Genomic DNA, 12,744 nt, shown 5'->3' with positions numbered 1-12,744 from the left:
CTCGTTAGCACAATTTCAATTTCATTTCGAGGAGTGGCAGCTTTGGCTTCTATCGTAATTTGAGTGCTAGCTTTTTTGGCCATTAAAATGAATCTCAAATCTCTGCAAATCTCAAATCTCAAATATGCCTATGCGACACAACAAGAGTTGTTGCCCGAAAAGGAGTGTTGCATCATTAAGCGAAGGGCTTCCAGGATGAGTTCAGTTGAGTTGAGTTGAGTGAAGAGCTTGAGCTGAGCCTGAGATGAGCTGAGAACTCAACTGAGCTGAGAACTCGAATCAAGAAGTGCAAATTGTTTTGCCTTAGCCACAAAACTTTGCACATTGTCGTTTAAATTTTTAATTGTTGCAGCAACAATTTGCGATGCGTGCGCTCCAATGGATATATTCCATCTCCTTCCACCTCTTGCTTGCCACCCTCAGGTGAGAGGATGTCTGTGTTATGCTGCTGTCTCTGGCTGTCACTCAAAAGGAGGCATGCCACATGTGCAGGCGCCCAGGTAAAGTGCGAAACTTTTTCAATTAACAGTTACCAGCAAGCTTTAAACTTTACAGCCGCAACAGCCTCCTTTGCTCCTCTCTCTCTCTCTCTCTCTCTCTCTCTCTCTCTGTCTCACTCTCTACTTGCCACTTCTGAGTTATCTTTGCCGCAAGGCTTATTACGAATATCTCATAACGAGCTTCAGCAGATTTAACGCATTTAATGCCATCACAACACACACAAGAAGCTGGCAAGCATGAAGCATGCCACATAATAGCATTTTATGCGGCAATAAGAATTAAAAGCTTACTTTTGTTTGTCTCGCCCCACTCTCCTTTTCCCATTCTATCCATTCTTTGCAATTTTTGATATTTATGCAATGCTTGAAATTGATTTTGTGGACAGCGTCAGATTACTCGCTGGCTAACAAGCCACGTGGCAGCTTAGTCTGTTAGTCTCCTCCTAGTCTGGTATTGTTTAGTAACGACTACGTGATGCAACAACGGGGCAACTACAAAATACATTTGTGACATTTGCACCGCCGTTTGCCGCAGATCGATGCGACAGCTTTGCTCATTAAACTGTCACGTGACATGCGTAAAGCAGGTGGCACGGCCTTTGGTCTCAGCTCACGGGCCTTCAACTGGACATGCAACGCGATTAATTAAGCGATTGCTGCATTGTCAAGTGCAGCCGACATTTGCCCCAGATCGTTGCCATGTAAATCAACAGTCGCGATGCGTTCTATGCTTCAAAAGCGAGCATAATGACGAGCTGTTCTAGTGAGAGCTTAGTAACGAACTGCATTGATATTGAAGTTTATGATAAGTATTATGGCATATCGCTTTAATAAAACAAGATTCAAGATATGTCAAATATACCAAAAATATACCACAAAAATACTAAAATATGCCGAAACTAATATTTGGTATATATCTGCTGAAATTTTTTAATGAAACAAATTCTGCAAATATGCCAAAAATATACCAAAAAATACTAAAATATGCCAAGGCCTATATTTGGTATATTGTGAAAAGCCCGCTGTCCATTTTCAATAAAACCAGATTATGCAAATATACCGAAAATATACCGCAAAAATACTGAATTATACCAAAACCTATATTTGGTATTTTGTGAGAAATCCTATTTCATTTTCAATAAAACTAGATTCTACAAATATACCAAAAATATACCGCAAAAATACTAAAATATACTAAAGCATATATTTAGTATATTGTAAGATAACCGCTACCCATATTTAATAAAACTAGATTATTCACGTATGCCAAAAATATACCACAAAAATATACCAAAGCCTATATTTGGTATATTGATATAGTATGAAATTTGAAATATACCATTGAGTATAAAATATATCAGATTGTCAGCCAAAGCAGCTAACTCTGAGATACAGTGTTTCATGCTGACAGACAGACACACGGACATGGACATCATTGTCTCAATTTCAGTTGTTTTCTACATTGATCTATAATTAATCTTTAATCAGCTAATTACCACTTATTAGTCTGATGAATTCTTTAATGAAATTAATCGATGTTCTCGCACAACATATTCTAAACTGCTATCTTCTACATTGTGATATCGATCTTTATACAGCTAATAATTTGTTATTAGCCTGCTGAATGCTCTAAATATCACATTGATGTTCTCCCGTATAATTCATCAAAGTAATACCCCATATTTATATTCTTTTCTTAAATTACAAACAACATTTAAAGCTTCATTGCGATGATCACGTTCAAATGCGAAATGAAATAATAAATAATTCAAAATAAATCGCGAGCCGTCAATTCGGGATGCTTTAATAGAATTTATTACACTGCACTGCACACTGTCTTAGCTGAGGTATCATAATTTTGCATTTGCCACACAGCACAAAGGGACGGACATGGAGGGAGAACAAACTGTACAAAGTTTTCCAAAGGGAAACACGGAACACGGAAATGTGGAAACCGTTTTACAGGCGACGGCGACGGCACCAGGCGACCGACTTATGAATTAATTAAATATTTACTAGCAAAATATTGGCGTTTTATGTTCCCCTGTCAGTTTCACCAACCAACCAGAGAAGCAAATGGTGTATCGTGAACGCCTTCACGGCTCGACAGACTGCCTGACGCCCTTCTGACTGCCTTCCTGACTCCCTCCTGACTTCCTCCTGACTCCTTTTCTCCTTCCCTCCTCCTCATGCTTTGCTGACTTGTTCCCTGTTTGCCTGGCTGGGCCCAGCCTGAATGTCTTGAGACTTGGCAAGCGTATCTTGCTGCGTCTTGCTGCGTCACTTTTTATGCTTTATTACATAACTTCCGCCAACAACGAGCCGCAGAGCAACACACACCCACACCCTCACACACACACCCACGCACACACACTCCCTGCGATTATGTTGGTGGAAAGAAGAAGAAAAACGCAGGAGCAGCAGGTCGACGTCGACGTCATCGTAAAAAGCGCAAATGCAACCCCGCTATGAGCTCACTCATACACAAGGTAACTGCTACAGTGGAACTTCCCTAAGAAGCACAATATCTTTTTCTTTTGATCTAATTATGCTACAATTTTGCTACAGCAAAAGTTGTCTTTATTAAACTTCCTCTGCTTGGAAATAGATTTAACTTAACGAAAGGTTTCACTGTACCTGCTGCAACTTTCCACAATGTGCAACATCCTAAGCTCTGCCTGCCCCCGCAGCACGTTTAGCTAGTAGCAAATTGCGTTTTAATGCCAGACCAAACAACTTTTGTATTGCAACTTTTGTTGCATTTGCTAAATTGAATTATGTACAATGCGCGACCGAAGCTCCTCTGGGATCTGGCCATGACGTGCGGTTGGCTTAGCAACAATCTAGGGAGAGTCCTCAGTACAAGTCCGAACAGATGCCGAAAAGTGTGCTATCAAATAACCCATTATTGGAAATTAAACTCGATGAGCACAGCAACGAATTCAGTACTTCGCATTACCAAGGATTCCATTGAGCGATTAGTTTGTTGCATTACAATTACTTGTGATAAGAAGTAGCAGACATTTTGTGGAGAGAGTTTGGTCATATGAATACATATGTTGTATTAATAATAGAATGAATGATTGCTTATACTGAGCACCTTCTAAATTAGTAACTACATCCTTATAATATGAGCTTAAAGTTCAGCTCGAAGAAATCCCTAAAATATATTGTTGTGTTGTTTTTATACTGATTCAATTACATAATGAATCTTTCACTCTAATAAATTGATAAATTTGAAATTGCATCATTACAATATGCACCTCTTATTGCATTAATCAAACACTTTGTAGTCTAACTTAACACTGAATTTTTACCTAACTACTAAGCTAGCTCTGTATTAATTTCTTCATTTATGTTCTTTCTTCTTTAATTTCATTATATATGTTGTATATATATAGAGATGCATAGCAAACATTCTTTTGTAGAATAATCTGATACTTAAAACCTTTAAGTAGCTGTCAAATGACGTCACTAATAGACGTTCTATCTTTGAAATCGTATTCTTGTCTGAATTTAGTTTGAATAATCATAAAAATAGCATTTCAACAAAGACTGTGTTAATTGAGTCAAACATTCTTTAAATTCCTGGAATAAACTAATGTTAAATAAGCATCAATCGAATGCGATTTTAACTCTCGATTTCACCGCTGAAATAGTCATTTAAATATTTATGTTCTTTCCAAATAATGCCAAATAATAAACATTTCATCTACGTCAAGCTGTATTGCTCTTTCTTGGATATTTATCTACACATAAATATATTTCGATAGTATAAATTTAATCATCTCCCAGAGAATGAGTAGAAATGGAATAATATGACTTATGTTATAGTTGCTCTGCCTTTATAATCCTCTATCAAACAATCTAAACTAAAACTGATCACAAAAATAGCAGTTAAGCAAAGTTTGTGAATTGATTTTCATATTCTACAAATTTATTGAATATATTGTTGATACATGCTCTTTTTACAGTCATACTTTTATCACTGTTTAAATATTAATATTCCTTCATACTAAACCCATATAAAAACCATTTCCTTTACACCCCATCATATCGCTTTTGCTTGCATAATTCTCTACCCAAAGCTGCTTCTTCATTAACTTAAATTAGATGATCTCTAAACGCACTCAATTTCCATGCTCACACCTTTATCCTTTGCATATTTGTTAGCTTTTCAATCACCCGCTCTCAATTTTGTAGTTGATTGAGAGCAGCTTTAATAAAGAACAAAAACAATTTGCAACCGCATTGCTACTCACCTCTTCTGCAGGAACTTGCGTTTGAACTCATGCAACATGCCACCGCCTCCTCCTGCTGTGTTGCCTGTTCCCAACTCGTTGTAGTCGTTGTTGGTGTTGCCGAAGCGGAGCTTTTGATGCTGCTGTTGCAGCAGATGGCGATTCGCCACACCGAAATCCATTTGCACATCGACAATGAGGAGCAGAGTGAGCAGCACGAGCGTTGCACCGAGGCTAATAGCCAGGCGCTCTTTAAGCTTCATAGTACGCAGGACGGCCATAATGGGATTAGTATGGGAATCAAGGGGTGAATCGAGGGGGGAATTGGCTTTCCTCTTGCTCTTCTCTATTTGACTTTGAGTCTGTGCTGTGTTTGGCTCTCGAAAACTGAAATTCCGCAGCCTTGATAGCCAGCCGAGTCGAGTATTTGGTTGTTGACGTTCGCGTGGCTTCAACTCCTCCTCAGGATGCTTGCCGGCTGAAGGCGAACGGACGCGTGTCGAGCGCACAATGCGACGCTTGATGAGCACACGTCGTCGCGGTCCAGACGCCCCAGATGCCCCCGATGCCGCTTCACTACCGTCGCTCGCCTGTGGCAGCAACAGCGACTGTGGCTGCAACTGCGACTGTTCTAACGCGTCACTCGAATATCGCGATGCGGCGGCATCAACTGCAGACGCAGCACTGACACCAATCGAATGCCAAGCTGCGGTTTGCCAATTGTTATTGTTATTGTTATTGTTGTTGTTCTGCTGCTGCTTCTGCCTATGTAAATTGGCAACGGTTACGTCTATTTGTTCAGCTGATAACTTGAAGTTGTCGTCGTCGTCGTTGCTGATATCAGCGCTGATGTTGTAACGCTGCTGTCGCTCCCGGAATCGCTGCAGGCGCTCCGCAAGCGGCGCAGACTGCGCACAGCTGCTGAAAGATAGATAGAGAGAGAGAGAGAGGAGAGAGAATTTTATTAGCAAAACGATAGCAGAGAGTCAGTCAATCGCAAGCGTAGTGAATGCAATAAAACCAACTGTGAACAATCTGTGTGCAGACCGAAGGGAATTTTATTGGCCAGCTAACAGCATTAGCCACAGTTCGACAATCGACAATCGAGGAACAATCGATCCTACTATGCAACTGCAAGTTAAAGACTTTAAAATGAGAGTAATTGGCATATTCATGTGGCACAGCGAAATGTGATTATCTAACATGAACATGGCGGAGATTGGGCTGTCATAATCCTAGAGGGGACAACAAATGGCCGACTTGACAAACTTGTTAAACTGCGCTTTCCAACTGCAGTAAAAATATGAACAGCCTGTCAGAGTTGGCTTTGGGTTTGTTATGCTTTCCTTTCTGTCTGTCTTTCTGTCTGTTTTTTGGGTTATGTGGCGCATAAAACGGCGTCACGACCATCCGCCATTCGGTATTCGCTATTCGCCATGTTGACTGCTGCCGGAAATGCGCCAGAGTCCATTTCTTTTTTGCCAGCCGTTCGTCGTCGCTTTTGTTTTCTATTGTCTGGCGTACAATTTTTTCGTTGCATCAAGCATATTTTTTTTTTCATTTGTCTCGTGTGTGTGTGTGTGTCAGTCAGAAGCATAACAACGCGAGTTGTTCTCATTGTTGTTGCTGCTGCTACCGCCACTGATAGCCAGGGCAAAGTTAACGAAGCTTGTCGCTAGCCCACTTTAAAAGCCAACATTGCTTGCTAGCTGATAACAACAAGAGCAGTGTTTGTAACTCAGTTCTAACACTTAATTGAAGCAACACTTTGCATTAGCAAAGCTGAAGACACACTTCCATTGCACACAGAATGAAAAAATGCTATAATCAAGAATAAAATTTTTAATCAAGATTGTTTACGATTGTTTACGTAAATGTCAAAATATAGCCAAGAAGGTTTATTCTTAAATCAAGATTTAGGATCTACAAAAAAAATCTAGATTGCCCAATCATGAAATTCAAGATAATAATCTTGTTTCAAGAATGGAAAAATATTGAAATAGAACCAAGAAGGTAAAATCTTAAATCACGATCAAACGTTCTACATATATTAATTCTAGATTGAATATACTTGATACCAGATTGAATTTGACTCATTCTTCTAATTTTAAAGGAAGTGAATTCCAAGAATTCTAAGAAACATATCGAACAAATCTTAAATCAAGATTTACACTTCCCTTTTCAATCTAGAATAAAACATTCTCGAGTCAAGATTTTAATCTTAAAATATGATGTTTTTAATTTTAAAATGTCAATTCAGCATAAAATTCTTTATTTAAACTCTGAAATCTTATTTCAAAATTGTTCTTTTTAATATCAAAAAAATGTTAAATAAAGTTTTTTATAATCTATATTTCTCGCTGTGCATTAATCATGCAATGAGTTGACTCATCTTCAGTTACGTAAAGCCCGCATAAACTCAGACTGTGAACGAGTTCAAATTTGACGGCTGTGCTCATTGCTGTCAAAAATTGGCGATTAGAGGCGATGGCTGACAGATAACATGACAAAGGCGCCTTCAGATTACCCACAGCACAGCAAATCGCAAATCGGAGAGGGATCAACTGCATTGCATTGCATTGCATTAAACTTTGCCATCGAGGAGGGAGAGTTCTTGTCAGACAGCAAATCAAACATTGTGCCAATTGGCAATTGGCAATCGTCGATGCAGCCTATCAAACTTGCATATCACGAGGCGCTCAGTGCGATGACGATTTGACAGGCACATCCAGAAGGAAGTGAGACCTGCAGAGACTTGAAGCAGGGGCAAGAAGAGATACCATCCAACAATCAAATCAACTGCAGACATCGGCATCGACATCGACAGCAACAGCGACGAGGTTGCCACGTTAAGCAGCAACTGCAACTGCAACTTCAACTGCAACTTCAACGTCAGTCAGCAATTGCAAGCAACGTGACCCGAGCAAATGGCAACGATGAGTTCAAAGACAAGTATATATACCAGACACACACATACTATATACATATATATATCGAGTACAGCAACAACGACGTGTGATAAGCGACAGACACAATGGCCCTGCGAGTGATTGAGGGGAGAGTGTTAATAGCAATTGCTATCGCTGCACGTTGCTGTTGCCGTTGCTGTTGTTGTCAATGTTGCTGTTGCTGCTGTTTGATAAAATTGCTGCGTTGCATTAAATTAAACTGATGCGGTGTATTAATGATGGAATGGCTCGATGGCTGGAACCGAGGGAACGTCAACACCAACAACAACAACAGCGACTAGCAACAACAACTTCGCTTTAATACAATTGCCGACAACGCAACGGCAACAACTTAAGTGAGTGACAGCAATTTCCCTTGCAATTTGCAGATCTGTTTTTATTAATCACATAAAAAGAGAAAACAACAAGAAAGCTACAGTTGAGTGTGATCGATTGTAAAATACCCGCTACCCATTGTGAATAAGTGCGGTATTTTAGATATACCAAATTAATACTTCAAAATACTAAAAATATACCCAATAGCAATATTTGGTATATTTATATGGTCAAATGTACCATGAAGTGTAGAATATACCATAATTATACCAAATTAATATACCACAAAAATACTAACATTATACCAACGAATATTTTTGGTATATTTATATGGTCAAATCTACCATAAAGTGTAGAATATACCAGATTGTCAGTTAAATTAATATACCACAAAAATAATAACATTTTACCAACGAATACATTTGGTATATTTATATGGTCAAATGTACCATGTAGTGTAGAATATACAAGATTGTCAGTTAAATTAATATACCACAAAAATACTAACATTATACCAACGAATATTTTTGGTATATTTATATAGTCAAATCTACCATAAAGTGTAGAATATACCAGATTGTCAGTCAAATTAATATACCACTAAAATACTAACATTATACCAACGAATATATTTGGTATATTGATATTGATATTTCAAAATATACCATAGAGTGAAAAATATATCAGATTTTCAACCAAAATATACCAGATTATCACAAAAATAGCAGTACTTGGTATATTTATATGGTCAAATCTATCATGGAGTGTAGAATATACCAGATTGTCAGTTAAATTAATATACCACAAAAATACTAACATTATACCAACGAATATATTTGGTTATTGATATAGTATCACTTTCAAAATATACCATATAATGAAAAATATACCAGATTTTCAGCTAAAATATGCCAGATTGTCACAAACAAATTTTTAGGAATTATAAAAACTTAGATTATATTATTGTATAAGCTATCGCAAAAATATTATCTCTATCTATTATAGACTCTGAGATATATGTGTGCATACGGACAGACAGACAGACGGACATAGTTAGATCTTCTCAGCTGTTGAAGCTGATCAGGAATATAAATATAGTTTATAAGATCGTACCTCCATTTATCTATTTCACACATTTCATAGAAGCACAAAGTTATAATACCCTTCTGCTATATAGATACCAGGTATAATAAAGCAAAAAGCAAAAGTAGAGTTAAGGGCAAACGAGTTCAATATCTTCATTTCTTCACTAAAAATATCCGCACATGTGAAGAACGTGCGAAGCGAGCAAATAATTCACATAGATAAGAACGAGAAGAAGAGAGAGTGACGAGGTGAGGAGGCGGAGAAGGGTCAACCGAGGGCAACAGAACTGTTTAAAAGTAGAGAGGAATTGACTTCGCTTGTTGGCCTCATTATCATCGTATTCGCAGTATAAATCAAACTCACTTTCAATCAAATGACAAATTGCTTTCCGCTACCTTTCTCCTGCTCAATTAGCTGACAGTCAGTGAACTCGTCGACAACAAGATTATGCATTTTCCCCCAACCCCACCCCTCTTCTAGCTACGCATGATTGATTTTTGGATACAATTCCCACTCAACTATATATATATAGTAGAAAAGACTCTGTGTTTGGCAATTTGGTTCGATGAGTGGCAAAAGCGAACGCGTAACCCGCACAATCTTGACTCGCAAATCAGCAAAAACTCGAAATCAAATCAATGGCGATTGTGCAACAGCTAAAATTGACACGCTTAATGTATTCAGCATGAAGCAGAGCAGAGTGGCAACTGTTTGTTGCATGCCACGCATCAATGAGGTTGAAGAATGTCATTCATTCTGCTTTTGCTGTTGCTGTTGCTGCCAAACAAATCGAGAGTGGCGGGCGGGCAAAAGACTTATCGATTTGCAATGCGATTCGTTTCGATTCGATTCGATTGTTGTCAGCAGTTGCACTTGAGCTGCTTACGACTGTCAACAACAACAACAACAACAACAGCAATCAGGCAATCGAGCAAGCAACTCAAGCCAATTGCAATCCGATATGCAAATGTCTAACTGTTGCGATTCGATTCGATTCGATTCGCTTTGATTTCATTCACCAACAGGGTCAAGGTTGCAGTTTGTATTTTCTTTGGAAAAATAGCAAAATGAAAAGCGTGGAAAACTTCCACAGAATTTTGCTGCTTTACAAATTAAACAATGATTCATTCATCTGCTATTTATTCAGTTTTGTTCCCTTTTGCTGCCTTATCAAAGTGTTTAATGCAAATGCTGCTTGTAAATTAGCGAAATTAATAAAAGCTAAATTCAGCTGCTTAAATCCATGCTTAATTCATTTCACTTAAAGTTTCCCTTAGCTTCAGCTTCAGCTTTGCCTTTGCCTTTGAGCTTTGTCAATTTACCTTTCGCTGTGCACACTTTGACGCTGCTGCTGCAACTTATCAACCTCATCCGCATCCGCCTCTGCATCCCCATTATCATCATCGTCCTCATGCTCATAGTAATTGTAAGCCGGAGCTGCAGCTGCAGAATACATGAACATTGCTGGCTTTTGGTCTGCTTTGGCGGCTGGCGAGTCCTGGCGTACTTCCAGGTGATTCAATGTCTGAGATTTCTCTGTTGCACTGCCCCAGGTCATTTCATTACCATAGTCAACAATGTTGTTGTTGCTGCTGTTGCTGCTGTTTCGCAAGAATCCAGCCAACTTAAGCTCCAGCAACTCCTGCGGCTGTTGCTGCTGCTGCTGTTGCTGCTTCTGTTTTTCCATGCTGCTGTTAATAGAATTTTCCGACTGACTCGCTGCACCCAGCCAGTTCTTTCGCTCGTGCCAGGAAAACGATGGGCGACGAGGCGTCGCTTCAACGCACTTCTCTTGCTGTTGCTGTCCTGTGGCCAATTGCATTGCACTGTTGTCCCTTTTGGTAAAGCCATACTCTGACTCAATTCCATACTCATGCCCATTTCCATTCTGATTCCCATTCTCATTCCTATTGTCCATCGCATTGTCTGAGCGCCAGTCATGGCCCATTGAATTGCAGTTAACGCCATTGTATTGTTTCATTGCTGATTGATTCCTAGTCATTGGCAATTGATTTATGCCTGCTCCGGTTGCTGTTGCTGCTGGTCTATTGCTCCCCAGGCGTATGTTGTGCTCTCCCTGATAATCGCCATTGTTCAAGCTCGCATTATTCCCATTGTAGCCCGCAATTTGTCCCATGGAACGTCTCAGCTTGCTGCTGCTCATCAGCAGGTCAGCAGTCTCCAGCTTCTGTTCCTGCTCCTGCTCCAACTCCAACTCCGGCTTCGATTGTTGCCGCTCCAGGCAAACGCTGCTCTGGCTGCGCTGTCTCGCCGCCTTCCGCTGGGCCAAAGTTGCCGGCGAGGGCGCAAACAGACTTCGTATGTTGGCATTGCGTTGAGTGACGTTAATTTCAGTGCAGCTGCCGCTTCCACTCAAGCTGCCTCTGCCAGCGTCGCTGCCTCGCTTAACCTGAATAATTGTGAAATGTTTGCAATTGGGGTTTTCATTGCTTTTTTAGCTGGGAGCGGCTTTTGTTCTTGGCCGTTTAACATTGTTAATTGGATTGGCTCTGGCTCTGGGAAAAACCATGACGCTCAAGGCGATTCATGCGCAAAGGAAGTTGAGCAACAAACAACACGAGTTGTGAGTACTTTTTTACATTTTGTGTTAGTAGAAAAACGCAGCTATAGAAGAGAACGAGAACGAGGAATGATAACTCGGCAACGTCAACGATAACGATAACAATTGTTATAAGCAAGGCGAGCGAACGAACAAGGAACGAGGAGAAAAGGACACGTGAAGAAGCTAAGCCAACTTTGGTCAACTCAATGGGCAAACATAATCGGATGAGTTATTTGTGGAACAGTTTAAGCGACAGCAACGAACGAACAGGAACGGAACGGAAACGGAAGTACTTACACTGCTTGCCAGCGATATCCTTGAAGCAAGTGACATCGAAGAAGACGAAGAAGAAGAATAAGTCTCTGGCAACAATTCAGAGGGTCATCAAGTACCTTCTATGCACACTCTCTCTATCTCTCTAGATGGATGTCTCGTATGGATGTGCTGTGCTCTGTATTCTCGAAAGCCGGCTCAATCTGTTCATCCGTGAAACACTGAAACTGGCAATGCCAAAACACACACACACACACACACAGTAGCGAGAACAAGAGAGAAATCAGTAAAAGACTCGCAAGATAGATGGATAGAAAAAAGAGAGAGAGAAAATTTGAAACGTAAGACAGATTAGCATAAGCGGATAATTCTCGCAGCAATGAAATGGTAACAAAACAGCAACTTCAACACAATTGGGAAGCCCCAACTTTATGTGGCAAGTGGCATGTGGCAAGCAGCATGTGTGTGAAGCAACCAAGTGCTGATGCTAAGTAATTCTCAAATGCATAACAAACAAAAAGCTTGCACCGAAAAAGACAAAGCCACATTCCATTCCATTCAAATGGATGTCTGCTTCTTTCCAGGCATCTTCTTCTTCTGTCTAGATTTTCAGCAATTTCGCAACGGGATAAACACATATGTTTGGCGCCCAAAAGTATGCAGCAATATTTTACAGCCAGCTCAGACAAAAGCGAGCAATCAACGTAATCAGCTCAACTCAAAAGTATTGTTGCATCGCATCATATCAATATTTGAACTGCACTTGTAATTGCAATTGAGAGAGATTCCAGGCTCTG

At 39.8% G+C, this 12,744-nt stretch overlaps 2 protein-coding genes across 8 annotated transcripts in view; one reads left to right on the top strand and one right to left on the bottom strand.

Annotated features, from left to right (window-relative positions):
* LOC132784614 (GILT-like protein 3) overlaps positions 1-12,744 on the top strand; it is a 70,898-nt gene that overhangs the window by 2,387 nt on the left and 55,767 nt on the right. The gene's annotated exons all lie outside the window — the stretch shown is intronic.
* Positions 1-12,744, bottom strand: part of LOC132784613 (extracellular serine/threonine protein CG31145) — a 76,797-nt gene that overhangs the window by 20,705 nt on the left and 43,348 nt on the right. Inside the window, exons 3-5 of one of the 4 annotated variants that reach the window (XM_060790333.1) lie at positions 11,972-12,174; positions 10,434-11,521; positions 4,763-5,662 (exon numbers count right to left, since the gene is read on the bottom strand). In XM_060790333.1, the coding sequence (XP_060646316.1) occupies positions 4,763-5,662; positions 10,434-11,521; positions 11,972-12,007 (2,024 nt within the window). In that variant the 5' untranslated portion in view covers positions 12,008-12,174. Of the gene's footprint in view, positions 1-4,762; positions 5,663-10,433; positions 11,522-11,971; positions 12,175-12,744 lie in introns of those variants that run through there. The other 3 variants (XM_060790334.1, XM_060790331.1, XM_060790332.1) reach the window with 3 other exon arrangements.

The sequence above is a fragment of the Drosophila nasuta genome, chromosome 2R (assembly GCF_023558535.2).
Source record: "Drosophila nasuta strain 15112-1781.00 chromosome 2R, ASM2355853v1, whole genome shotgun sequence".
Classification (NCBI taxonomy): Eukaryota; Metazoa; Arthropoda; class Insecta; order Diptera; family Drosophilidae; genus Drosophila; species Drosophila nasuta.
This window is presented reverse-complemented; position numbering and strand designations above follow the sequence as displayed.